This window comes from Pelodiscus sinensis, chromosome 7 (assembly GCF_052426305.1).
Source record: "Pelodiscus sinensis isolate ZL-2025 chromosome 7, ASM5242630v1, whole genome shotgun sequence".
Taxonomy (NCBI): Eukaryota; Metazoa; Chordata; order Testudines; family Trionychidae; genus Pelodiscus; species Pelodiscus sinensis.
In genome coordinates, this window is record NC_143058.1 from 42,680,028 (window position 1) to 42,704,847 (window position 24,820).

Consider the following 24,820-nt stretch of genomic DNA (forward strand, 5'->3'; position numbering starts at 1 on the left):
CAAGTAAGTGTCCCCCATCCCCACAAGCTGAGACTCTGCATCCCCATCCCACCCACTCACCACCTCTGCCGATACTTCACACCCCCAGCCACCTTACTCCTTCCGCTAAGACCCCAGGCCCACTCCTGCCCTCTTCCCCCAGCTAGACACTTGCACCCTGCCCTCTGGCCACACACCTACCCCCAGAAAGAGGGAGGGTTGGTGAGTGTAGTGAGCAGGGGATGAAGCCCCCTAGTAATTTTTTAAAATAATTTGAAAGATTTATTAGGAATTAAACATGATTTAAACTTTCAGATTTCAAATTTAAAAAAATCATCCCAAATATAGTAGTTTGAAAAACTGAGATGCCAATCTGAAAATGTAGATAAAATATTTTCTGTAGGGTGTAATGAAATTTGTTACATATACGAAGGCTCCTGTCTTTCAGTAAGTATCTTAGAGATGCCAGGCACTGCTGGTTCTGTATTGGAACTGATGAGATTCCAATTTCCATGTTTTTGGTTCTTAGAATTAAAAAAACTATTTTACAAAATTAACTGTTCAATGTTTGTCTTTTTTTCAGTCTGAAGATCTGTTCTCCCTCATTGAAACACATGAAGGAAAACCTTTAAAACTTTATGTATACAACACAGACACAGATAATTGTCGAGAGGTGATTATTACACCAAATTCTGCATGGGGTGGAGAAGGCAGGTAAGCTGATTTAACATATCAAATGGTGGTTTTGCAGCAGCACCTTGCCCATTCAGGAATAGGACCCCACTGTGCTTCAGGCTGTAGAAACAGGAGAAGATAATTCTTGATGCAGAGTATTAGCATTAATAAGAAACTGTACAGTGATAATTTACGTACAAATTAATTTGTAAGAGTGCCAATTTTTGTAGTTAAACTCAAATTAAGTGGAATAAAAGTTAATAAAACTTTATGGATGCTCAATGCATTAGACTTGAAATCTTAATACACACAGTATGCTAAACTAAAGCATGCAGTAGATACAACAGAAGACTGCAGTAAATGTTCCTGGGTTTTATTTTCAGCTGTCTCTGATTTACTCTGATTTTGGGCGTAACTAAGTTCTGTACTTTATTTCCCTATCTGTATATCTCTTAAACAGGATGTGATTGAGACTTAGCTATGTTTCTAATAATTGTTAAATCTTTACAACACCAGAAGTATTCAGTAGTGATACTAGTGGCTAAAAGGGGTTATAGAAGTTCAAAGTAATAAGTATAATCTGCTAGTGAGTGTGTTTCCACAGAAAAATGATAGTGTGTACTTGAGTACTTTTCAGTGTAACAATGGACACACAATGATTTACAAGGCTTTAGTTCTATTTTGAGATTCGTTGTGAAATCTTGACCCAGTTGAAGATATTGCGCTATGTTTTCTAATAGCTATTTGCTTGTGGTATTTTGTACACTAATTCTCCAAAAGAAGTTATAGAAGCCTCATTAATCCAGTTTTAAGTGACAACTACTCAAAGGAAGCCCTTGGGGAAAAAAATACCGTAAGAGGAAGTAGTCCTTTAGTTGCAAAGAAACAGACTCATCTAATAAGTCTCTTCTGCGAGCGCCTATAGCTCTTTTATGGACACACTTCTGTCTTGCTGTAATTATTGTGTTTTTTGGGAATCCAAGAACTGAGTCCTTTCCATATTATAGAGCGGTGTTTCCCTTTTTTTTTTTTTTAATTTATTTATTTATTTAAATCACAGAACCCTTTTCAACTTGGAAAAATTTTAAGGAACCCCTACAGACAGGGAAAAAGTTTGTTGAGCAAAAAAAACACCCCACCACCCAAGCACATGGAAGGCCGCTAGATTCCTTGGTAAAAGCAGAGTGGTAGCAGGAGGCAGCGGGGGGAGAGGAATCTTGGGTTGATTGGGGAGAAGCGGGACCAGCAGCTGTTGCTGCTGCTAGGTCCCCTGGTAAAACCAGAGCGGCAGCAGGGGACGGGGAGATGTCTGAAAGCCCAGCGGAGAGCTAGAGTCTTTGCCCGCTGGGCTCCTCTCTGTCTCCTTAAGGGCGGGGGAGCATTCAGGTTCTCTCGGAACCCTTACTTTCACTTCGCGGAACCCCAGGGTTCCGCAGAGCACCATTTGGGAAACACTGTTATAGAGAATTGTTCAGTGTAGGGTCCATGGTTGTCATGATTTTATGCATGTATCAAGATCAGACTGATCTGTCTCTGTCTCACCTTTATATGTTCATATTTTAAAAGCTTAGGATGTGGCATTGGCTATGGGTATTTGCATCGGATACCTACACGTCCATTTGAAGAAGGAAAGAAAATTTCTCTCCCTGGGCAATTGCATAGTGCACCCATCAGTCCACTGAAAGATGGATTTACAGAGGTAAGTTGTAATTTTTTCATAGCTTGATAAAATCATAACTGAAGAAACTAACTTTGTTGTTTTTCATTTTTCTGGATTTTAATGAAAACAAAACTGTTAACACTAACTTCTCATTTTTGTAAGGTTCAGCTGTCTTCAGTTAATCCCCCATCCACCTTACCGCCTGGAACAGCAGGAATTGAACAGAGCCTCTCAGGATTGTCCATTAATTCAACCCCTACACCTGTCAGTAGTGTTCTAAGTACAGGTATGTATTTTTTAAAAACTCACTTTTGAAGTGCATTGATTTCTGTAATTCAGAAAGATGGATTTATCAGTTCATTTCACAAAGAGAAAAACATGTTTGTAGAAAATGCATATGATTTCCAGAGTATACTTATTCACTTTGCCTCTCCCAAAACCATTTCTCAAAAACCAGGGCTTAGTACATTTCACTTCATAGTCCAACGGTAAAATGTACTTTAACGGTAGGGCAAGAGTCTCCAAACTGCTAACACGAGGGTTCAGAATTATTGATAGCAAAACATTCTTATAAACCTGGCATAAAATGACTTACAATAAAATACTAATGCATAAACACTGAATCTCTATAAGTAGGTCCCTGCCAAATTCATGGCCAGGAAAAAACAGATCTCAGACTGTGAAATCTGGTCTCTTATGCGCTTCTTACCCTATACTGTACAGATTTCACAGGGGAGACTGACATTTGTAAAATTCAGGATCCCAACCTAAAAGAGCTACAGGAGGAAGGGGGGGGAGGGTCACGATATTGTCACCCTTACTTCCAAACTGTTTTCAGAGCTCAGAGACCAGAGTGTGGCAGCACCCTGCCAGCAACAGTGCAGAAGTAAGTTTGGTAATACCATACCATGCCACCCTTCTGTGGTGCTGCTGGCTGCAACTCTGCTGTCAGAGCTGGGATCCCAGCAAGCAGCTGCTTCCTCCTGCTGCCCAGTCCTGAAGTCACCATCACCAACAACAACCCAAAAGTAAGGGTATCAGTACCATAACCTCCCCCCCCCCCCCATAATAACCTTACAACTATCCCCCCAACTCATTTTGGGGGTCAGTACCCCTACACTTACAGCACTGTGAAATTTCAGATTTAAAATGCTGAAATAATTAAATGTATTATTTTTAAAATCTTATGACCGTGAAAGTAACCAGAATGGATTGTGAATTTGGTAGGGCCCTATCTAAAAGCTCTCCTTTGACAATATTTGTGAGGAAGAGGGTTGAAATGTTGCATGCTTGGACATATTTGAAATGATACTTTCATGTATCTTTTATTAGGTGTACCAACAGTACCATTATTGCCCACAGCAGTAAATCAGTCCCTCAGCGCAGTGCCACCAGTTAACCCAGCATCTACGTTACCAGGTGAGTATTGAAAACTTGAGCAAACTCAAATGTTTTAGAAACAAAATAACTCATGATTGGAGTCCAGGGCCACTTCAAAACTTTGTGATGTGGCTTCCCCTTCTCAAATTATTGCCCACCCCGGATAAACCATACTTGCTGCTCACTTAAAACATAGTTTTTCTTCAGCACTGATAAATGTACTAGACTCATAACAAGAAAAAAATGTGGCCTTGCCTTGCACACTGTTAATAATATTTTAGATGTGATGGGACCAATGAGACTGACATCTAGTAGGAAGGAGAGAGGATGAGGAAGGACGAGGTACATGTGTTCTGCTTGATAATGTAATTAAGTTTTTTCTAAAAATGTTGACCTTCTGGAAAAGTGGAACAGAGTTTTAAGGCAGGCTCCCTAGCAGAGTTACAGTTTAAATGTTAACAGGAACTAATGTGCATTAGTTTATTGGTTAACTGGTTAACCTGTTAGACTCTTATATCCCTAAGGATACCTATCATAACTAGGGATGTAAAATCCCGTTTAAGGGGTTAACTGGTTAACAGATGAAAGGGCCCATTGCCAACTTTTTGCATCTATAATCTTAACTTCTTCTCATTCTTAATTATACCCCCATGTCATGAACCTGTAAATGATTCTCTCTTCTCTCCTCCCCCTGACATTTTACATCCTTTGAATATTTTTACACTAAAATCACACTATATACATTTTAATTCTTAATATTTCCCTGTGCTTTGAATCCATCTTTCAGATGCTGAACTTTTTGGTCAATGCTCAGTACATTTGGAGGTAGCATAAGACTAGTTTGTGCAAGACCTGAAACCTGAGGGGGTCACCTTTCTTGGAATATTTAGATGGCCACTAAATAGCTAGTGGAGATGGAACCTGCCTTCAGCAGATTTCATTTCTCCCACCACATACACTGCTGTATGACTGCCTTGGGTATATTTCAGGAAGAGGGGCAAGGCATGAGGCCTTCCTCCAGAAAGGAGACATCTACCCTACAGCTCAGAGAGGCTTTCCGTTTTGGACAGAAGCAAATATATGGGTGTGGGTATAAGCTCTTCTATGATTGCTCTGCTTTAGTGGCGTGGGTGTCAGATGTGTTTGATCAAATTATGATTTTTGACACTTTAACTGCACTATTTTGTATGGTTAGTGAAGTTACATTCAGTATTCATACCATTACTCTGCACATAGTTTATCATAAGCTCATCAATCTAGAGCCATGGGTGGTAGCCATCTGTTTCTGCATTTGGATCAGTTTAGCTTACAGCAGTATAGATAGCCTATTAAATGTTTAGTGATGATAAACTGTGTAGAGTTCCTGTATTGCACAAGCTCAGTTTCCAAAATCTATTTTAGACTGGTATGGTATTCACAAAGTGGGTAGCAAGAATGTTTGTTCAGAAATTAATTAAATGCTGAATCTTCATATGCCACAATCATTCTATTGTAGGTTTGAAAGACAATGCACATCTTATATAGAATTTCTGTCTATTTCCTACTAACTGGTACAGGATACATAGGATTACTTATGTACTTTGAATGTTAATATGATGTTTTCTTAACACAATTCTTGGAGGCAGATTTCCCAGGGTGGAAAGAAAATATAGTAGAGCTAAGTGTGTGGACGCAATGGTAATGTCAGGAAATTCTTGATTCTTGTACCACAAAGTTGAAATGTCAACCCACAAAGAAGTTTGCTTTCATGAAAGTGGGAGTACTTCCCTGCCAACTCTGAGCACTATGAATGTTGCTTTGAAATCCCCAGGAAAACTGTTCATTACTTTTATGCTTGTAGTAGTGAAACTGTAAATTTAGGACATTTAAAGCCTTTTTAGTTAGCTACAGCTTGGCTTCTGTGTACCGTTAAGTTTCCTGGAAAAAATATTCATACTAGTCTTAGCTTTCAGTCTAAAGACAAGCTCTCTCTGTGAATCAGTCTGCCATTATTTTATTACTGATCTACTTATTAATCTGAACAATTTTTGGGGCTGGTACTGTTTTGAATCTGATGTTTTTTGTTTTTAAATAAAAACATTGTTGGATCTGATTTTGCAGTATTCTGTTTGTTGTGACATGAAAGGTTTATTTCAGTATTACTCGTTTTAAATGGAAGAGGTGGCCCCAGTCCCATAAAGGCTTCAGTTTATTTTTTTTAAAAAAGTGCGGGAGGAAACAGGATATTCGGGTGATCACAATGACAGGCACATGCCATCTTAATTCCATACATTTTTATAACTCATGCTTAATTTTGCATATTTCTTTAGAACTTGACCTTATTTCTGCTTATTTTTGTCCTTAGCCATAGTCTTTTTCTTTGTGTAAAAAACTAACACCTGTTTTGTTTAGCCTTGATTTTCCTGTTGTTTTATCCTATTTCTGTTTGTCACTTTAAAAACAAACAAACTTGTCCTTCCTTTTCATTATTGCTAATCTTATGGAAGATTCTTACTATGATAAACATAATTTATCCACTTCTGTATTTTTTTTAAACCTAAAACTTGATTATAATAGAATTCAGTGAGGAAGGTTTTTATTCCTAGGAATAAAATAGAATTTGCTGAGAAATGGGTAAAAAATCTAGCCCTTCCTCTTGCAACTACAGGTTAAACTTCTAAAATCTGGGACTGCTGGTCTAGCAACCAGACCATGGATATTGCTAGATCACAGAGCTCTGGCTGTGCTGGCAGTGGGGACCGCAGCTCTGGTGGTGGAGAGTAGGCTGGGGCTGGTGTTAGGGAATGTAGCCCCACGTGGGCCCCCGGCAGCAGGGTTGGCACCCAGGAGCACAGCCCTAGCCAGAGACAGCAGGGCCTGGCATCTTCAATACAGTGAAGAGCACAGCTCCATCCCCAATGGAAGCACAGCCCTGGCAGGACTGGAGCCAGCAGGGCTGGCAGGGACCAGGATTGACAGCTGGGAGGGGAGCCTTGACCTCCCCTGGTTCGGCAAACACCATAGTTCAGGACCATTGAAGTCCTGAAGGTGCTGGACTAGGGAGGTCGTATCCGTATTGCATCTAATTTAAATCCCTTTCATCACAGGGTTTTTAAGATTAAAAGAGGCTTGTTCACTTTCCCATTTGTAAGGAGAATTACCAAGTTGAAATGTAGTGTGAGTAAGTTCTATCTGGAATAGTTTTTCAACTGGCTGTATATAGCTCTTGAAATTGAGGTGTTTGTTTTGTTTTGTTTTAAAAAGGTCTGATTTCATTACCAGCTGGACTTCCTAACCTGACCAGTCTGAATTTACCTGCTCCACACATCATTCCTGGTGCTGGATTATCAGAAATCATACATCCCGGTATGTCTGCAAATGTAAATATTATAGTAACTGGTTTCTGAAGACCTTACACCATAGTATTTCCTTGATATCACCCTTCATTACTATTTCCAAGTTGTGCTCTGTTAGTTGGTTCAGTGGTTCCCAACCTTTTTTATACCGTGGACCGGCAAACTTTTGGAGAACCGGTATAGAAACATTTGCAAATTCATTATGGTAATTTTAAGTGATCACATCTTACATTGCATCTGCACACACCCAATAAGGGAACCCTGGGGAAAGATGGAGAAGAAGAGAAGGGAAAGGAAAGAAGGGGCGAGGAGCACAAGTGAAAGAGGGGACCAAGCTAGGGAGAGGCTGGGCTGAAAGCTTCTCTCACCTTGTCCCCTCACCCTGCTTCAGCTGCCTGGGTGGAGACAGCCCCTGCTCAGCCCTGGCTGCCCCACCAGCAGGTCCCCAAGCCAGTTCCCAGAGCTCAGTGAGGCTGAATGGTGGTGGCAAGGGCGTGCGCGTGCATGTGCGCGCGCTCTGACTGGGCTGGGAGCAGCTGGAGGCCAAAGAGAGGCTCCCAACCTGGCGGGAAGGGAGGAGAGAGCTTCCTGGCAGCACAAGTGTGGGAGAGAGAAGGGGATCACGGGGTGGAAGACTGGCGTGGGGGTGACCAGGAGCTTCTCCTTTGCTGCAGCTGCCCTCCATGGGGCCCCACCAGCTGGGCCGCATAATAGCTTCTGAATCTGGAACAGGAACCACATCCCTGGCTCCAGTCACAGCACACTGGGGCAGCCGCCTGCTGCACCATTCACTGTGCTGCTGCATGGGGAAGTGGGGAGGGTGGAGAATGTTTTGTGCATGTATAGGCATGCACCTCTTACAGAGAACTATGCTCCCCAGTGGGTGGGGCTCAATTAGCAGTTGGGGACATGGCCTGGCAGTGTGCCACAGCCTGGCAAGCAGCCGTTTGCAGCCAGTCACTGGTCTGCACACCAGTGGTTGGGAACTGCTGGGTCAGTTCATGTAGAGCAGGGTTTCCCAACCTATGGGTGCAGATCCAAATATGGGTCACCATTACATTTCAAAAGGGTTGCCAAGTGTCTCCCCATGTGGTGCTCCTAAGGAGCCATTCACACATTTGAAAAGGTCCCCTCTGGTCAGCTCCACAGCTGGCTTAGTCTTAAGGAGCCATTCACCTGAAGTGGTACTCAACTTAATTGGTTTAACAACCTTCAGGCAGTTAAGCTAATTATTATCAGTTGAATTGAATACCATTTCAGTGACCCAGAGAAGAGTAAGGCAGGGGTCTCCAACCTTTTTAAGCATGAGATCACTTTCAGTGCAATCCAGGATCCACCTCAAACCCAAATGCCCTTGCCCCACCTCCTTTGTGCCCCTTCTCTGAGGCCCTCCCCTGCTTACTCCGACCTCCCATTCTCCCTCCCTTTCACCAGGAAGGGGCAGCGAGTTGGGACACAGGCTCTGGTCTTGGGCTAAGGGATTTGGAGTGTGAGGGGGCTCTGAGCTGAGCCTGGGGCAGGGAGTTGGGCTGCAGGAGGGGGTTCAGGGTGCAGGGTCTGTAAGAGTGTTTGAGTCTGGAGGGGCTCAGGGCTAGGTCAGGGGCTTGGAGTGTAGGAAGGAGTACGTGACTGGGGCAGGGGTTTGGCGCTGGCTCCAGCTGAACACTGCTTGTCACAGGTGGCTCCTGGGTGGTGGTGCAGGGGGCTAAGACAGGCTCGCCCCGGCCCTGGCCCTGCACAACTCACAAAAGCAGCCAGCAAATTCCTTCCATCCCAGGCCCTGTTGTCCCCTTCTCCCCATTGTGTGGGGATAGAATACAAGGTGAAAGAAGGGGCACCCTGACATCAGCGCCCCTCCTCTCCCTTCCCTGCTCTGTACCACAAGCAGGAGGTTCCTGGGGAGGGGCAGGGGGAAGCTCCCAGGCAAAGGGCAGGAGGTGTGCAGCAGTGATTGGGGGGGGGGGGCAGCTGAAGAACTGGCACTTGATAGCCTCTTGGCCAAACCAGTCAGGATCTCCTGTCAGAGGCTCCAAGATCTACCAATAGATCCTGATCTATTGGTTGGTGACCACTGGAGTAAGGAACTATCCCTGGACATGTGAATAAAGAAGTTAGAATGCTAGGGAACACAGAGAAGAAGCAGAGTCCAGCTCAAGTAGGTGGGGGTGGGGGTCCAGGTGTCTGGGCATCCAGTTGAGAGATTTCCAGCTGCCCCTGCCAGGGTTCCCACGGCTGGTGTTGACCGGCCAGGGAAGAGTCCTGGCCAGCTTGCAGCTGCAGGGGGCTGGGGTAGGGGCTGGTACTGTGCTGAGGGGGAGGGGTGCCACAACATTTCTGAGGATATAACAGTTAGCAGAGCAAATGCAAGCTCAACCCTCCCATTAATTTAACAGGTGAAACTGTTTGGTAAAATACTAAATTTTACTTGGTTTTTTTTGAATAATGTTTCTAATATTTTTGTAACACCTGAGAGACTCCCAGGTCCAGAGTATGCCCCCCAGACCCCTGCCTATGAAACTCCCAGTTCCAGAGTGTGGGGGGGTGAGTGGTTTAGGGATTAGTGTCTTTCCCCCACCCCAACTGAAATAAATGTAGTGTTGTTTTATTATTAATGTATTTTCAGTTTTTCTGTGAAATAACTACTATAATATATAAACAGGAGGGGGAACAATTTATATTCTTGCCTCAGGTGCAAAATAAGTTAGTCATGGCACTGTCCTCTATCCTCCCCCCCCCCTTTTGTTTTTTTAATTTCCTTGGGTCACCAAGTCTTCCTTAATTGCCTTGGGTCACCAAGCTGCAATAGGATGGTGCCCTCTTCTGGTCAATCATGGAATATGTATCAATCTAGTCCTCCCTACAGTAGATTTGGGTTGTTTCCTAATTACCCTCCATTAGATGTATGGTTACATAAAGGTTTCAAAAGCTTTTCCTTTGTGCTAAAATTAAAAGGCGTTTTTTAGGGGAGGGTTAAATAAATGCATAGTTCATATTTTGTATGTGCCAGGCAAGGAGGTTGAAGAGGCTACATAAGTATCAAATATTATTTAAATTTTAAAGGCATGGTAGTGAATACAATTATTGAATAAATTGGAACCTTAAATTGAAGAAGGTTTCTGTGGGCATTGGCCAGATTCAGGATATTCTGGAAAAAATCTAGTCAATACTTTTAATATATATATTTGTACTATTGTCTCAAGCCTGGTAGCAGCCTCTTGTACATGTCAGCAGGCCAATACAAGTTCCATTATAGTTAGGCTTTCAAAATATTTAAAGTTTTGAAACTATTTCTGGGTTATTGCTGCTTAAAAGTCTGGATCATGTGCCCATTGAACTCAGTAGGAGCAGAATAAATCCCATAGTGACTAGGACAACAGACAAATGCCAAGTAACCTGTCAGACTCAGTTCTAGAGTAGATCAGACTGGTCTTATGGCATTCTGGGAAATCTTTTGCTAAAAAAGGCAGCAAATCACACACCACTCATATATATGTTTTTTATTTCTAGGTTTGCCACCGCTTCCTCCCTTGCCACCTCTAAATCTGTCTGGAATAACACCTCTTTCAATGCCACCTGAGTTTCTTGCACAATTTCCTTTGGTCACAGAGGCATCTACTCCACCTACAGATCTGCTCCCCCCCTTTACTCAAGTAGGGAGCTTATCTGTTGACCCGAGCACTACTGTAAGTGTAGAACAAAACTCTGCACTCACTTTGGATGCTGCTGTTCCCACTTCTAAGGCAATTCCTGTTGATGACAGATCAAATGAATCTGCAACAGTAAATGAAAAAACATCTGCAGTCACAGCTGTACATACTTCAGAATCGTAACTTCAAATCATTGTTGATTGGCTTGGTATATTTAGCTATGGGATGCATATTTGAAGATGCAAATTACCATTAATTTCATAGTAGTTTGTACTTTATCTGTAGGAGTCCTGTAAATAACACTGAGGATAAATAAGGAAATGGGATTTATACAGTGCGCTGAATGAGAGGGAATAAAAATGTATTTAAACAACCAAAAAGAAGCATCATGGTAGTAAAACAGACTTCTCACTGCCAAACTTGTAGGTTTAACAAGCTGCCAGTCCCTTTGCTTAAGATTTCCAACTTTTGCTTCTATTAGAAATGAAGCAGGTTATATGTGACAATTGCATACCATGTTTCTTATTCTTTACAAGTATGGAAACTTTGTGACTACAGTCAGGAGGGGGAGTGTTTACTTTTGTCTGAGTTGTAAATTTTAGCATTACAAAACTTCCAACTAAAAATATTTTATTAAAGTTACTGAATGATCTGTCAATTGAGCATCTTTTTATTCAATTTGTATACAGATCTCTATCTTAAACTTTTAAGAAAATATTCAGTCAACATTTTGTAGCTGCTGCTGGATTGCTTTACCACACCCATGTAAAATGATCTTTGGAAGAAAATGAAAAATGTTGCACAGTTTTAAACTAGAAGGTGGCACTTTGACTATTGTAAGATAAGATACAAAGAGGAAAACATCATATGGCAATAAATTCCTGGAATTTTATTCTGTGACCAAAAAAGCACAATATTTGTGTTCTGTGTGTAAGATGTGATAACTTTCTGTTCACTTTTTAGTGACTCATTTTTCCACCTAGAGGAAATAATCCTTCCTCTTTACAGAAAAAGGAGACAAACAAGTTACATATGTGAATGGAAGACAAGACTAGTACTTAGTGCATTTAGCACTGGCAAATCATCACAAAATGATATTTATGACACAGGCTTGCATTTCAGGTGCTGCTCAGGATGAAGGGGTTGGTGTCGCCTTTTACATCAATAAAGTGCTTTACAAAATGTAGCAGGGCTGCTTCACCCTCTGTTAAAGTGCAAACATCTCAGCTGTCACCATCACATAGCAAGTTAAACACGAAGTTAATCAGTTTCCTCAAAGGTGGTTCTAAATCTTATGTTGCCTGATTTGCACTTAACAGCCCACATTGAAACTCTTCCTGATCTAGTCAAGGTGCTCAGGACTAAGAATCACCCTATTTATACCCTCCCAATCACCAGCAAGAGAAGACATGCTGGTGCTTAAGCATGCCCACTTTCTCTCTGCTGTGCAGGTTAAAAATAGATGCACCCTAAATCCAGCTGAAAGATCACTATGGCTACCTTTTATTAGACTTTCATAGTATTTATCAATAAAGAATATCATGCAAGTAGTGTCATCAGGCCTGATAAGAATTGCTGGTACAGCTAAGTAAACCCTTTGCCAGTTGACACTGTGGGCTCCTTAATGGTCACAAGCCAGGTTGATTTTGTGTTTTCACTAAGTACACTCAAACCCACCTTTGCAGCAGGAATTGGGACTTCAGTTCCTGTGTTTAGGTCCCCTTTGTGATGGACTGTAGCCACTTACAAAAACATTTTTTTAAACCAACTATCAAGGAATTTTTTTCAACTGGGAAGCCACCTTTGATGTGAGCCTTAAAAGAACATACCTTGCCCTGTATCATCTCCAGGGGGAAGTACTGCAAGAGTATAGCAATCTTCACTATTTCTGTGCACTAAAGCAGAGGCGTCTCCCATACTGTCTGAAATGCTGGAGCTAAAATCTTTCCTTTCCACTCTTACATAAAGGAGTGTTCTGATTTCCGCATAGTTTCACTCTTTGGCCATCACTGTAGTGGGAAAGAAAAGGGTAACTAATTGTTGGATAATTTTTAGTTTACTTCAGCCAGGTAAAGTTTCTTCTATACCTTTGGAGACACCATACTTAAAACCATGAAAAGAGTGGGTAAGGCGTTCAACAAAGCACAAAATGACACTGTTGATTTTTGCTGCCATCTCTCTGTGGTAAACTTTAACAAACAACATCCTTGAGTGAGCTGTCTTTGGGGTCTTTCATTTTGTAAATTAAGGCCAAAGGGTGCATTTTCCAAAATCAGTTAAGTATCTTATTAGAAACTGGTTCTGTAAGGGGAAAAAGCCTCCTTGTTGGTTGCTTACTGGATGGTTATTTATTAACAGTCTTATGAAAATGAGTAACTAAATTACTTAATCCATTAAAGAACTTTCTTGAGCCAGGCCAAGTCATCATTTTTAATCCTATGTGCAATTAAATCTCAAAGTTACTGTTTACTGCTGCCTCCGTTCCAGGAGTACATTGGCTAGTCATCTGGTGCCTAACAGAAGAAACTGCACCACATCTCATGCTCTCAGTAATGTCATTACAAGAGTTTTAAATTTAGTCCCTTGGAAGTGCCTAAGTTAGTTTCCTCTCAGCCACCAGTCCAGGTTGAAGTTTTAGGGAGGTTTTCCTGGGGTTGAATTTGTTTTTCCTTCTTACTCTGTGGCAGCTTATTTGAACGGGGGGTCAGGATGAGGTGTGGGAGTGCTTTGTCATCTAAACAGGGTGGGGAGAAGAGGATGCTCTCTTCAGTGTCTTATACCCTTTCTTGTTTTCATTAAAATTATAGGAAAACACCCTGTATGTAAGTTGGTTGCTAGCTCTTATTGGCTCCCTACCCTCATGGTTAATCCTTAGGAATGATGTGATGGAAAGCACCATGCAACTTTTAAAGCTAGTTTCAGCTTTTTATGCAGTCCATTCTTGATGTTTTCATCATTTGACAGAAAAATGTTTTTTCAACAAGTCCAAACATCTAGTCTCTAGAAGTTTTCAGTTTGCAAAGCAATCTTTTAAATAGAACAAATAATTAAAGCTGTTGGTTACGTCTACACTGGCAGCTTCTTGCGCAAGAACAGCCAGTCTTCTGCAAAAACTTTCCGGCTGTCTACACTGCACAAGCGTTCTTCCGGAAGTAAATTTACAGTATAGCATTGTAAAACAGGGCTTTTTCCAGAAGAGCTATTCCTCTCCCCACCAGGAAGAAACCCTCTTGCGCAAGAGTTCTTTCAGAAGAGGGCAGTGTAGACAGGCAACATGAAGTTCTTGCACAAGAAGCCCCTATGGTTAAAATAGCCATCAAAGCTTTCTTGCGGAAGAGAGCGTCTGCACTGCCATGGATGCTCTTGCGCAAAAGCACATGGCAGTGTAGATGCTCTCTCGTGGAACAGTTTTTTCACAAGAACTCTTCCGCAAAAGAGTTCTTGCGCAAAAAGCTGCTAGTGTAGATATAACACAGAGTCTTATAATGAGAGAGTGAGCATTTGCTTGCACACTGCAAGTAATTAAATACACTTCATATACTCATTAAAAGCCACCATACTGGATTCTGTATCCTGTCTGCTGATGGGCTTCTAAAAGAAAGAATGCAAGAGGGCACTTTCAAGTGAGCCAGTCCTCATGTCTGGCCGTTGGAGGTTGAGAGACACCTGGAGCATAGGACTGTAGTTTTGATCACTGATGGACCTATCTATTAACTGCATTGAGCGAGATCATTAGCTTCCACACTAGTACATAAAGAAAGCATTTTACCATTTTCATAGCAAAACAATGGGAGCTTTATAGTTAGCAAACCTACTTGCAGGGATGCTTTTCACCACAGTGTCAACATTAAGAAATAAAAAGTTTAAAATATCTCCAGCTAAAGTTACTGAGTTTTGGGGTTGGTTGAGCCTACTTGGCCTAAATATATTGTGCTGATAACACAAAGTGTTTCTTCCACAAGTGGGTTTTTTCCCCAAAACATGAATGATTACAGATCACATGTAGCTATATTGTTACAATGACTGGAAAAAAAGTTTGCTACTTTTCTGTATAGTAGTCTCTCCCTGATATTCCTTTCACCGCATCCTTGTATATACCCTTCTTTGAAATGCACCATCTGTCACATCTACCAGTACTAAACTTTTCTAAAAAGAATTCAAATGCTGAAGGTAGCCAGCTGTGCCAATCCAGAGCACCTTTCATTTTCCTTTCATAAGTAAACTCTGGAATAAGGATTATTGTTTCCACTCTACTGCATAGAAAAGAACAGCTTGTTTGTAAGCTCCCAAACTAGCCACTGACAAATTCAAGATGACTTCCTTACGCTTATATTATTCAGATTCCTGCTCAGTGCAAGCTCTCCTCACCCACTGCTCCAGCCTGTGGCTGGATTTGGGACCTAGAAAAAGGAGTGAGATTTGTGCTATTTTTTCCTCATGTCTTTGCAGTAGGACACAGCAGTAGTCATAACTATAAAAAGCTAAGGAAACTCATCTGTAGGAACTGGATCCACAAAAACACCAAAAGCAGCAGTTAAGGACTTAAGGCCAGTGAGAGTTCCCCAAAACACTTGTAAGTTGCAACCTCACTTTCTTACCAGCAAGCGTACATGCGGCCATCTCCAGCTTCAGCAGGATCTCAATTTAAGTGTTCCCTGGCTCACTTTAACCAGAGACTGATATTCTCAAGCATGCCGTTCCCCTCTATTCCCCCCAAAATGACTAGAGCAGGGTTTCTCAAATGGGGATCTGGACCCCTCCGGACGGTCACAAACAGCCTTCTCCCCAAATCCCATGAGATGCCAGTGATGTTAGTAACTAGTTAAACAAAATGGTTAACTGATTGCAAAGAATTTTACATCCCTAACGTGGAGAGTCCAATATATTAGCTACTTAATGTAGCTAGCATGCCTACATAAGCTTCCGTTGTAGCAGGAATGTGGTCATTCTTTTTCTGTCAGCACAGGAGCCAGGCCTGCTCAATAACTGGGAGTATTTTTTTAAATTACTGGTGAGCTCAAGCAACTTCCTACCTACTAAAAGCTGATACACATTCAATATGAGTACCAAATTTTATTGCAACACCAGGACCAGATGCTTACAATGCAAAGGAGCTGTATAAATTTGGATGGTCACCCTGAAGGCTAAAAATCTCACTCAGGTATTTCCTGGCCCAATACATGGAAAGCCTAGGTACTCCTAATCCCAATATATAACCATTTTTAATAGATGGAGTAAAATATACCTGGACAGTCAATTAAAATAACCAGAGACCTTTTTAGCTACATCTACAGAATCTCTTGCTGTTGAGTGTGTGTCTGGGGGGGGGGGGGAAGCAATGACAAAAACTGTCATTCCACTAGATGGTGCTGTGCCGTTTCGCTTTGCCTTAACTGGCAAGGAAATACCCAATAAAGACACTGGTCTGTGGTAGCTCTCAGGAACTAACCACATTTGAATCTGTGCCAGCTGGCCACTAGAAAAACATTTTAAAGAATTATGAACAACCCTCATCCAGCTGTAATTCTGAGGCAGAGAGGACCAGTAAGGCAAACTGTTCTGGCTCCCGTTGCTGAACACCAATAAATCACTGACAAATTGTTAAGCATTAAAAGGCCAAGCTACTTATGGCATGTGAGTTTTGAAGCTTGTCCTGAAAACTGCTTTACAGACAGAGGCCTGTTTGAGGCTTATGTACGCAGTAAGGAGGCCAGCCCAACCTAATCTTAACAGTCCAGGGGTGAGTTGGGCTTGTAGCAGGTTAGTGTGTGCACACATTGGCAGGCAGGGAAGCAAGGGCAACATTTGAACTGGAGATTTTTTTTCTTCAATGAGGAAAGCACCCCTCTAAAGGGTTTGTGGAACTGACAGCCAAACAGGTGCTAGTGCTGCATGTGAGTGTGCATGCTAAGCAAAAGGGTTGCTGGAATATTCTGTAGGGGGCGGGTCAGGGTTGGCGCTGCCTCCAATCAGAAATGTTTGCTCAATGCAGCAAATGTAAGAGGTTGAGCGATGGACTTCTCTAGCGCTAGCTCAGACTTCAGTGGTGGCTGTTGGCTCCAATTTTGACTATTCAAGATAAATTCTCAACCCAAGTTTTTTGCCTGCTCTGCCCTCCAGCACTCCTCCCTGGCTCCCCTCTCCAAAGAGCCATGGCAGGCCAAGGACTGATTTTAACCAGCATTGGTCCAACTGTTCATAGGCAGCACCATAGTCCTAATGCTCAATGACGTGCGTGCACACACATATCATTACAATTCCTTATATGCTCTCTCAGGGTAGTCTCTCTTTTTAAAATAAAAACAGGCAAGGTAACTTTTTTAGCCTCGCCTTTGAGAAGTTCTCTAGTGCCATAGCATTTGGGTTTATTGCTCTTTTTACTCCTTTTTCCTTTTGTCTCGTCACTGCCTGAAGCTTTAGTAAGCAGATTGTCACAATTTTTTAACCAGACAGTTGTTCTTTTTTAACATAGTGCATCCCCCCCTTTAAACAATGTGTTGCTTGAACTGATTAACACCTCTTGCCCTGCTCTTTATGTGTATTTTTAAACACAGCTGTATCCAACATCTATTCCCGCTAGTACAGTCAGAAGTAGTCAAGTTATACAGAAATCCCCATTTTCCTTTTAGTGACTTTCACTGAATTATTCATAGTCCTATAATTTAAAGCAGATTCTCTCTGCCAGCAGCAGCCAGCACAACTAAGTATCTACAGATACTTTCATTGGGAAGGTTTTTCAGAAAGGCTGTACAGCTTGTTGGAGGAAAAAACATAACAGTGGCAGTTACCATCACCTGGCCTCCCTGTGGCATAATTTGGTTTGTTTTTCTAAGGGTTTTTACCACTGCACTGAGTTATACTGTCATAACTGGGTTTTATTGTTAAACTAAGCGCTCTTTAAAAAGCTTTAACATTCTCTTTCGCACTTACTCTTTTAAATATTTTTTACAACCACCCATTTAATTTCCTTCAAATTCTTCAGTGTTTATTTGTACAAAACTCCTTTTAATTTCTCATTACTCACTAATTCTCCAGAGGCTGGATGGTTCAGGGATCCTCTGATTGGCTGCCTTCTCTCTTCCCATGTGCATCTGACATTCACAAAAGATAGCATTTTGCTCTACAAAAGGAGCACCTGGTTGCGATCATTGTTGTTCTCTGCAGAGGGGTTGCAATCAGCACAGCACTGGCACAGCACAGTCTAGCACAAACTGAGGGAGGTAAATTAGCAGCCTGGCCACTTGCACCTGGACAAGCCTTTCTGGCAAACTAGTTTGCTCAGAAAGATTTTTTCTGAAGTTCACAATACAATTTTGTTTTTGCTCATAGGCCCCGAACAATTTTCATTTCTGTCCATTATTAGTATTGACAGAGCCCCTCAAATGCAGCATCAAACATTGCTGCAGCCCCCCAAGCAAGAGCTCCAGAAGAAAGACTAGACCTGGCAGCCCCAGAAGAGATGGATTCGCTCTGTGCAGCTCTCACTTAGGAACTGGGGAGGCCTCATTTGCCAGCACAGCAACCCATCCTGATAACAGTCCACTAGTCTGAGAGCTAGGCCACTAATAGTGGGCACAACAGCTGAATGTTTACTTTTATTGCAGTAGTAACAAAACCAGAACAGCAGGTAGGTGCACTCAGACTGCAAAGGCTCCAGTTAGGGTCACTAGACCTACAGGCTAATTCTATAATGAACCATATTTCCCATGCTACAATGGGTGTATAAACATTCAAAGTAATCAAAACAGGACTATGAACTTTTATCACCCACCCCCAGCTATGTGCTCTAACCACCCAACTCTAGACTTGTTCACTCTGGCCCAATGCATATGTGTGTATCAGAAAAGGAACATTGCAACAGGAATTCATAGATTCTAAGGCCAGAAGAGGAAGGGTGCCATTTCGGATGAGCAAGGGGGACAGCAGCCATGCATACCGGGATGCGGCTTTTTTTCTTCCCTGACCTTCAGGGAGTGATGGAAAAGTACTTGGATTCTGTGAATTAATCCTCTGAACCGTCCCTTCACTGGCCAGCCAGGAATGAGAGGCAGGCACAGAATCCAAGTACTTTCCCCTCTCTTTCTGACAGGGGAATGGGAAGAAAAGCAAGTGGTGTCGTGCAGCACACGGCTGCTGCCCCCCTGCCCTCCTGAAATGGTGCCCTTGCAGAAGGCACCACTGTGATGCTTTAGTCTGACCTCCAGTGTAGCCCAGGCCATAGATCTTCCCAAAAGCAAGTCCTAGAGCAGATCTTTTAAAAAAAACTTAGAAGAAAAACTTCCAGTCTGGATTTTAAAAACTGTTAGTGATGGAGAATCCACCATGATCCTTGGTAAATTGTTCCAATGGTTAATTATGCTCACCATTAAGGACAAATGCTTGATTTCCTGCCTGAATGTGTTTATCTTCAACTTTCAGCTGTTACATCCTTTTCTGCTAGACTGAAAAAGCCCATTATTAAAAATCTGTTCTCCAGAGAGCTAGGGTTGCCAGATACTTTCACCAAAAATCCCAAACATAGCGGGGGGAAAAATCCCACGTTCCCCGCTCCCTCCACTGGACGCGGCAGGGGAAAAATGTCCCCACCAGTCTTCCGTCTGAGAAAAAAAAACAGAAAATACCAGACATTTTACATGTCCGCCATTTTCTGTTTTTTTTTTTTTACCAGACAGAAGACACAATTACCAGACTGTTGGGGTGAAAACTGGACACCTGGCAACCCTACAACAGAGCTAAAAGTGCAAAGGTGGGGAAGTAGCACCACTTCCCATCTGGCTATGTTTTGTGCAGGGCCTGATCTGTTAGGCAGCTTCTGAAATGGTTTTACCGGAGTGGGCCCAACAGACAAGACAAGCAGGTAAATGACTAGATTGAGAGTCCCACCGGGCCTTAGGCTTGAAATAGGCACAAGATTTAGGCGCTTGTGCACATGTTCACTGGCAGATTTTTTAAGGGACAAAAGGACTTCATGGATGGAAACTTTGGCATCTAAGGAGTTGAGGTGCCTCCAGGGTTAGACAGTGTCTGAGCAGACATTTTGGGTATCTGCAGGGCTGCCGACATGGAGGGCAAAAGGGGCAAGCACCTGTGCCTATAGCAGCGATGGCCTGCCAGCCAGAGACTAACCCTGGTGAACCGGATCTGGTCCATGGGCCAGTATTTGCCCACCCTGCTCTAGACCTTGGATGCCAGTATGGAGCCTATGCTAACAGCAAGTCTCGGTGTTGCCCTTGTTTTTGTGCATTAACTTCCATGAAGCAGATGGCCCATTTCAGATTTCTTGCTTCTTGTATCAATAAGCAGTAGCCAGAAATGGCTGTCACAGCACTCAGCCTGAACTGCTACATATTTGCACTAAGACATAAGGTGGGTGAGGAAGCATCTTTTATTGGACTAGCTTCATATAAAACATATTACTTCACTCACCTTGTCTCTCATATCCTACAGCTACATCACCATTGCATACACATTTGCACACACACTTTCAACAGAGAGGAAACAAGCAGGTGCAAAGATCTTCCACATCCTGCAGTATGTGCGAATAGGACATGTGGGTTTATACTTTGCTACCAGCTCTACCATATTTTTGAACTGAAATAACTAAAATCATCATGGAATGAGGAGGTAAATTATTATACATTTAATTTCCATGTATGCAAATAGGAGCAAAGTTATACCATTACTGAGTGCTTTTGAAAGCCCAATTCTTAAATCTAGAAAATATCTTAATAAACCAAACCAAAAACTCAGTATCTTAAGTACAGAACTTCACACACACACACACACACACACACACACACACACACACACACACACACACACACACACACATTAATGGACTGGATGATGTCTCGAGGTCCCTTCCAATTCTAGTATTCTAATATTTATTGTCATGCAAAATCTAAAGAGCTTGGAGAAGGGCTTTAGGAAATCACATGAACAATAATGGTGGGGACAAACAAAGAACATTAGAATAAATCCACTCAGAAGCTGAGTGGAGACTTATAGAACAACAGATCATTTTTAGTACCTACTGGGTACCAGTCAAATTGAAGGAAGCTTGAACACAATGTTAAATGCTAGAATTGCAGGGAAGGAAATGGGACTTATTTCACAGCCTTGCCTGTGTCCTAACATATATTCAATTTAGAAGAAATTGAAGACAGAATGAAAATGATCCCAGGCAGCAGCAGTTTCAGCAAACCCAGAAGTCTAACATTAGGGGATTTGAATACTTTTGTAAATTTAAACAGTGTTCATGTAAAATCGTTTTGGCCAGTAAATGCAATTGCTAAGAAAATAGAAACCAACTGGAAGCCAAGCATTGCCGAATGGCATGCTGGGTCATATGAATAACTGAAATTGGAAAAAAAATTACTATTTGCTTAGAGGTTAAATGTTTATACAAGCGATTCTTTTACCAGTCTTATCAGTAACACTTACTTAAAGAGAAAAAACTTGTAAAAACATATTTTCATTTTTTATACCAATTAGTATTTTTCTTGGCTCTGCAACTCAGGACGTATTTTAGAAATGATTTGGCTTATTAGCAGGGTCAGGAGTTATGATCAATGACTGAGATGTGGGGACTTAGGTTTATCTTATGGACAAATGTTTGCAGCAGATACGGACTGTTTAAATTATTGTTGTAACACATATACGCCATGGTGCTTTCCCCCCGATCAACAGTGAAGTTCAGGCACAGCGTGAGAGAACTGTGGAGGGAGGGGATGTTCTTTGGAATGCGTTAAGCTGTCAGTAAGATGCTAGTTCTGCTGTCTAGCAGGACAGAACTTTTCCCTGCAATTGGCACTAGGCAGAATTGGGTGAACCATCTCCAAAGTCTTTAGTCATCTGACTTCGGGGAGCATAACTGAAACAGCCCTGAGCCTTATGCCAGCCAGAGATTAAATGGGAAAGACTCCTCTAACCAGCATGATTGAACATTGTCATACTAAATGTTTGCACGCCCACCAATTCGGGGGAGGGGGGAGAAGGGAGAACAAAGAAGGCAATTGCCCTAGGCCCTGGTAATTCAAAAGGGCCCAAGGTATCGCTGTCATCACAAAAGTGACAGTGGTTGGAGCCCCAGACCCTTTAAATTGACACTGGAGCCCCACACGGCACGCTTCAGGCAGCTCCATGAGTTGGGTAGGGGTATGTGGGTCCTGCATGGTGCTGTCTGGGCAGCACCGAGGGCTGGCTGCCCCAGCCCGCCCCTTCTGCAAGCATAGAGCTACTCCCTCCAACCTTGCCCAGGGGCCTGGCAAGTCTGTCAGCCCCCTGAATGTTTGTATTTATTGAAGTCTCCGATATCACCTCTGCTTTTCAGACTTGTGACTCTTGACTTGTGACTCCTCCTCCTCCGAGTGATGTCCCCATGAATGCTTCGCTCTGGGTGCTGGTGTGTCCTCACACTGGGGACTGGAGATTTTTCTAGCAGTGCCCTGCCGCACCGCATATGTGCTGTAGCTCTTCCTTGCGGTGTTGGTGTCGGTTAGGCGCAAGCATGGCATGGCCCCTCAGTTCCTTCGCTACCATCCTTGGCAGCAGATGGAGCTCCTCCCACTCGCCCTTTCCTCATCTGAAATGACAACAAAATCCATTAAGTCTCCTCAGTTCTTCTTTACTTCCAAGTTTTTGAACCCTTCCCATCCTGTTCCTCGTTTAAAAATAACCACCTCAAATCAAATCAAACCAAAACAAACAAACAAAACAAAAAAAACAGTTCCTCATCTTTTTTGGTCATCATGTCTGGTTCTCCAGGCTTTAAGTGCTGTGATTTGTGCAGAGAGGCCAGGCCTGCTTCAGAAGGCCATTCATCCTGCATGAAGTGCCTCAGTGAGGTGTACATGATGCAGAAATGCTCGCATTGCTCCAACCTGACTGCAAGAGCTCACCAAGACCACGCTAATATACTGAAGACTTATCTATATAAAAACTCTCTCCAACCTTCGCAGGACGACTCACCACCCTGCGCCAAAGACACAGACAAACCAAGAATATGGTCAAAGGTCATCCCTCTACTTCATCCGATAAGGCAAAGGTGAAAACCCAGGTTTCTCCAGCAAAATCACTACTTCTGGCACTAAACTCATCTAGGGTGAGTGTAAGTGACAAGCCCGGCACCTCAGGCACCGCACCACCTAACCACTTGGTGCCACACAAGAGAGCTCATTCTGAGCCCAAACAGAAGTCGGTGGCACCGCCGGCACCACCTCCCAGTGCACTGAAAAAACTTCATAAGTCAGTGCAGAAGACAATGCCGGAGACAGTGCCAGATACAGCACTCAAGAGACTCCTCACCAAGATGCCTCCACTTCGGCCACCGACTCTACCCTCAACACATCTTGGCTCAGCACCATTGCCTAACTGTACTCAGCACCCTCTCTCACAGAGTCCACGATTCCTCAGCACCGCCCTCACCAGCATCCACGGTGCACTCGATACACTCACCCAGATCGCCAGCTCTGTTACTATCTCTTAGCAAGGCAGGCAGCAATCAACACAGTCCAACACTCAAGCCACACTCAGCAGCATCCACCATAGGAGCCCCACTCCACAAAACCATCTCACGCTCCCCCTCACTGGCCCTATCTACCACCCCCCTACCCTGGTCAATGGCACCCCTGGGTACTTGGTCCTCCCAAAGGAGCCACCACACTGCTCCTCCTACACTGGCACAGAGACCACCACATTCTCCTTAGCCTACATCCATGGATAAGGCACTGAACTCCGCAGCACAATCAATGGAGGAGGACTCCCTATCTGAAGGAGAGGAGAGGTCCTCATCTCATCACTCTTCCTCATCACGTGATGAGGCCATCATCCTGACCACCGTGGCCCCCACAGATGACACCAAACAATTTCAAGAATTATTTAAGAGGGTAGCCCTACCACAGGATCATGATCTGCAGGAGATGTAAGAGAAACAGTACAGACTCTTGCATACCCTACAGCCTCCCACTTCTTCCAGGATTGCTCTCCCAATGGACGAGGCTATTATGGATCCTGCTGATAACATCTGGCAGACCCTAGCATCAATCACACCTACGAACAAAAGGGCTGACCATAAATATTTTATCCTGGCCAAAAATATGGATTTCTTATTTTTACATCCACCACTAAACTCCTTGGTGGTGGACTCCATCCGACATAAAGCTAAACAATCTAACATGAGGTCTATTTCCCAGGTTAAGGATCACAAACATCTGGACATCCTGGTAGGAAAGTGTAGTCATCGGCAACATTACATTTAGTCTGACTTACTACATAACACAGGCCATAGAATTCACTTATCATTCCCGTACTAAACCCATCACTTCCACCTGAGCTGGAGCATGTCTTTTAAAAAGCCAACAAATCTTTATTTCTAGACTTCAAGTGATACAATATTGATTATCTCCCCAACAGATTAGTCAACATCACTTAAAAAGTTACCCCTTAGGTCAAGTCTGAATTTATCTAACTTGAGTTTCCACGATTGGATTGGGGTTTTGTTCTGGAGTCTGCTAGGTTAAAGAATTCTGTGAGGTCAGAAATCTTCTCACAATGTAGGTACTTGTGGACCACATCTTATCCCTCTTTGTGTTATATAAATAGATTGAGCTGCTTTAGTTTCTCACTGCCGGGTGTGTTGGCCAGACACTGAATTGTTCTTGTGGCTCAGCAAAAAGCCCTTTCCAATATGTCAACATCCTTTTTGAAGAGTGGACACAAGAACTGGACACAGTATTCCAGAGCTGGCCTTGCTAACGCTTCATACAGAGCAACCTTCCCATGTCTTCAGTAAATGGACAAGGAGAGGTGCCTTGTTGGACTAATGGGGACTGAGGCCCTGGTGAGATGTACAATATGTTTGCTCACACGAGTTTAATCACATTTGTCTTTGTCACAAGGAGAGTCACATTCTTAAAAAAAAACCTTTCCAACCTATGTATGAATTTCAACTCTGAGCCAACGTAACTTTTGCCCATCATCTCGTAGGTTTTAAAATTACGAATGAAGAAATCAGAAACACCCGTTATTTTCCAAATTTTAATCCTCTCCATCCCACATTCCTACCCTCGATATGTCTCTATTCCAGAAAGTCTTCTGCTTCAGGGGTTGTCTGCTTATGATTTATACCCTCATGACAGACAAAT

At 42.8% G+C, this 24,820-nt stretch overlaps 1 protein-coding gene across 4 annotated transcripts in view; it reads left to right on the forward strand.

Annotated features, from left to right (window-relative positions):
* GORASP2 (golgi reassembly stacking protein 2) overlaps window positions 1-11,584 on the forward strand; it is a 31,133-nt gene extending 19,549 nt beyond the window's left edge. For 2 of the 4 annotated variants that reach the window (XM_075933607.2, XM_075933610.2), the window contains 6 exons: window positions 563-693; window positions 2,221-2,353; window positions 2,477-2,600; window positions 3,647-3,733; window positions 6,938-7,039; window positions 10,537-11,584. In XM_075933607.2, coding sequence (XP_075789722.1) covers window positions 563-693; window positions 2,221-2,353; window positions 2,477-2,600; window positions 3,647-3,733; window positions 6,938-7,039; window positions 10,537-10,859 — 900 coding nt within the window. In that variant the 3' untranslated portion in view covers window positions 10,860-11,584. The remainder of the gene's footprint in view (window positions 1-562; window positions 694-2,220; window positions 2,354-2,476; window positions 2,601-3,646; window positions 3,734-6,937; window positions 7,040-10,536) is intronic. The other 2 variants (XM_075933609.2, XM_075933608.2) reach the window with 2 other exon arrangements.
* Window positions 11,585-24,820: the final 13,236 nt, after the last annotated feature.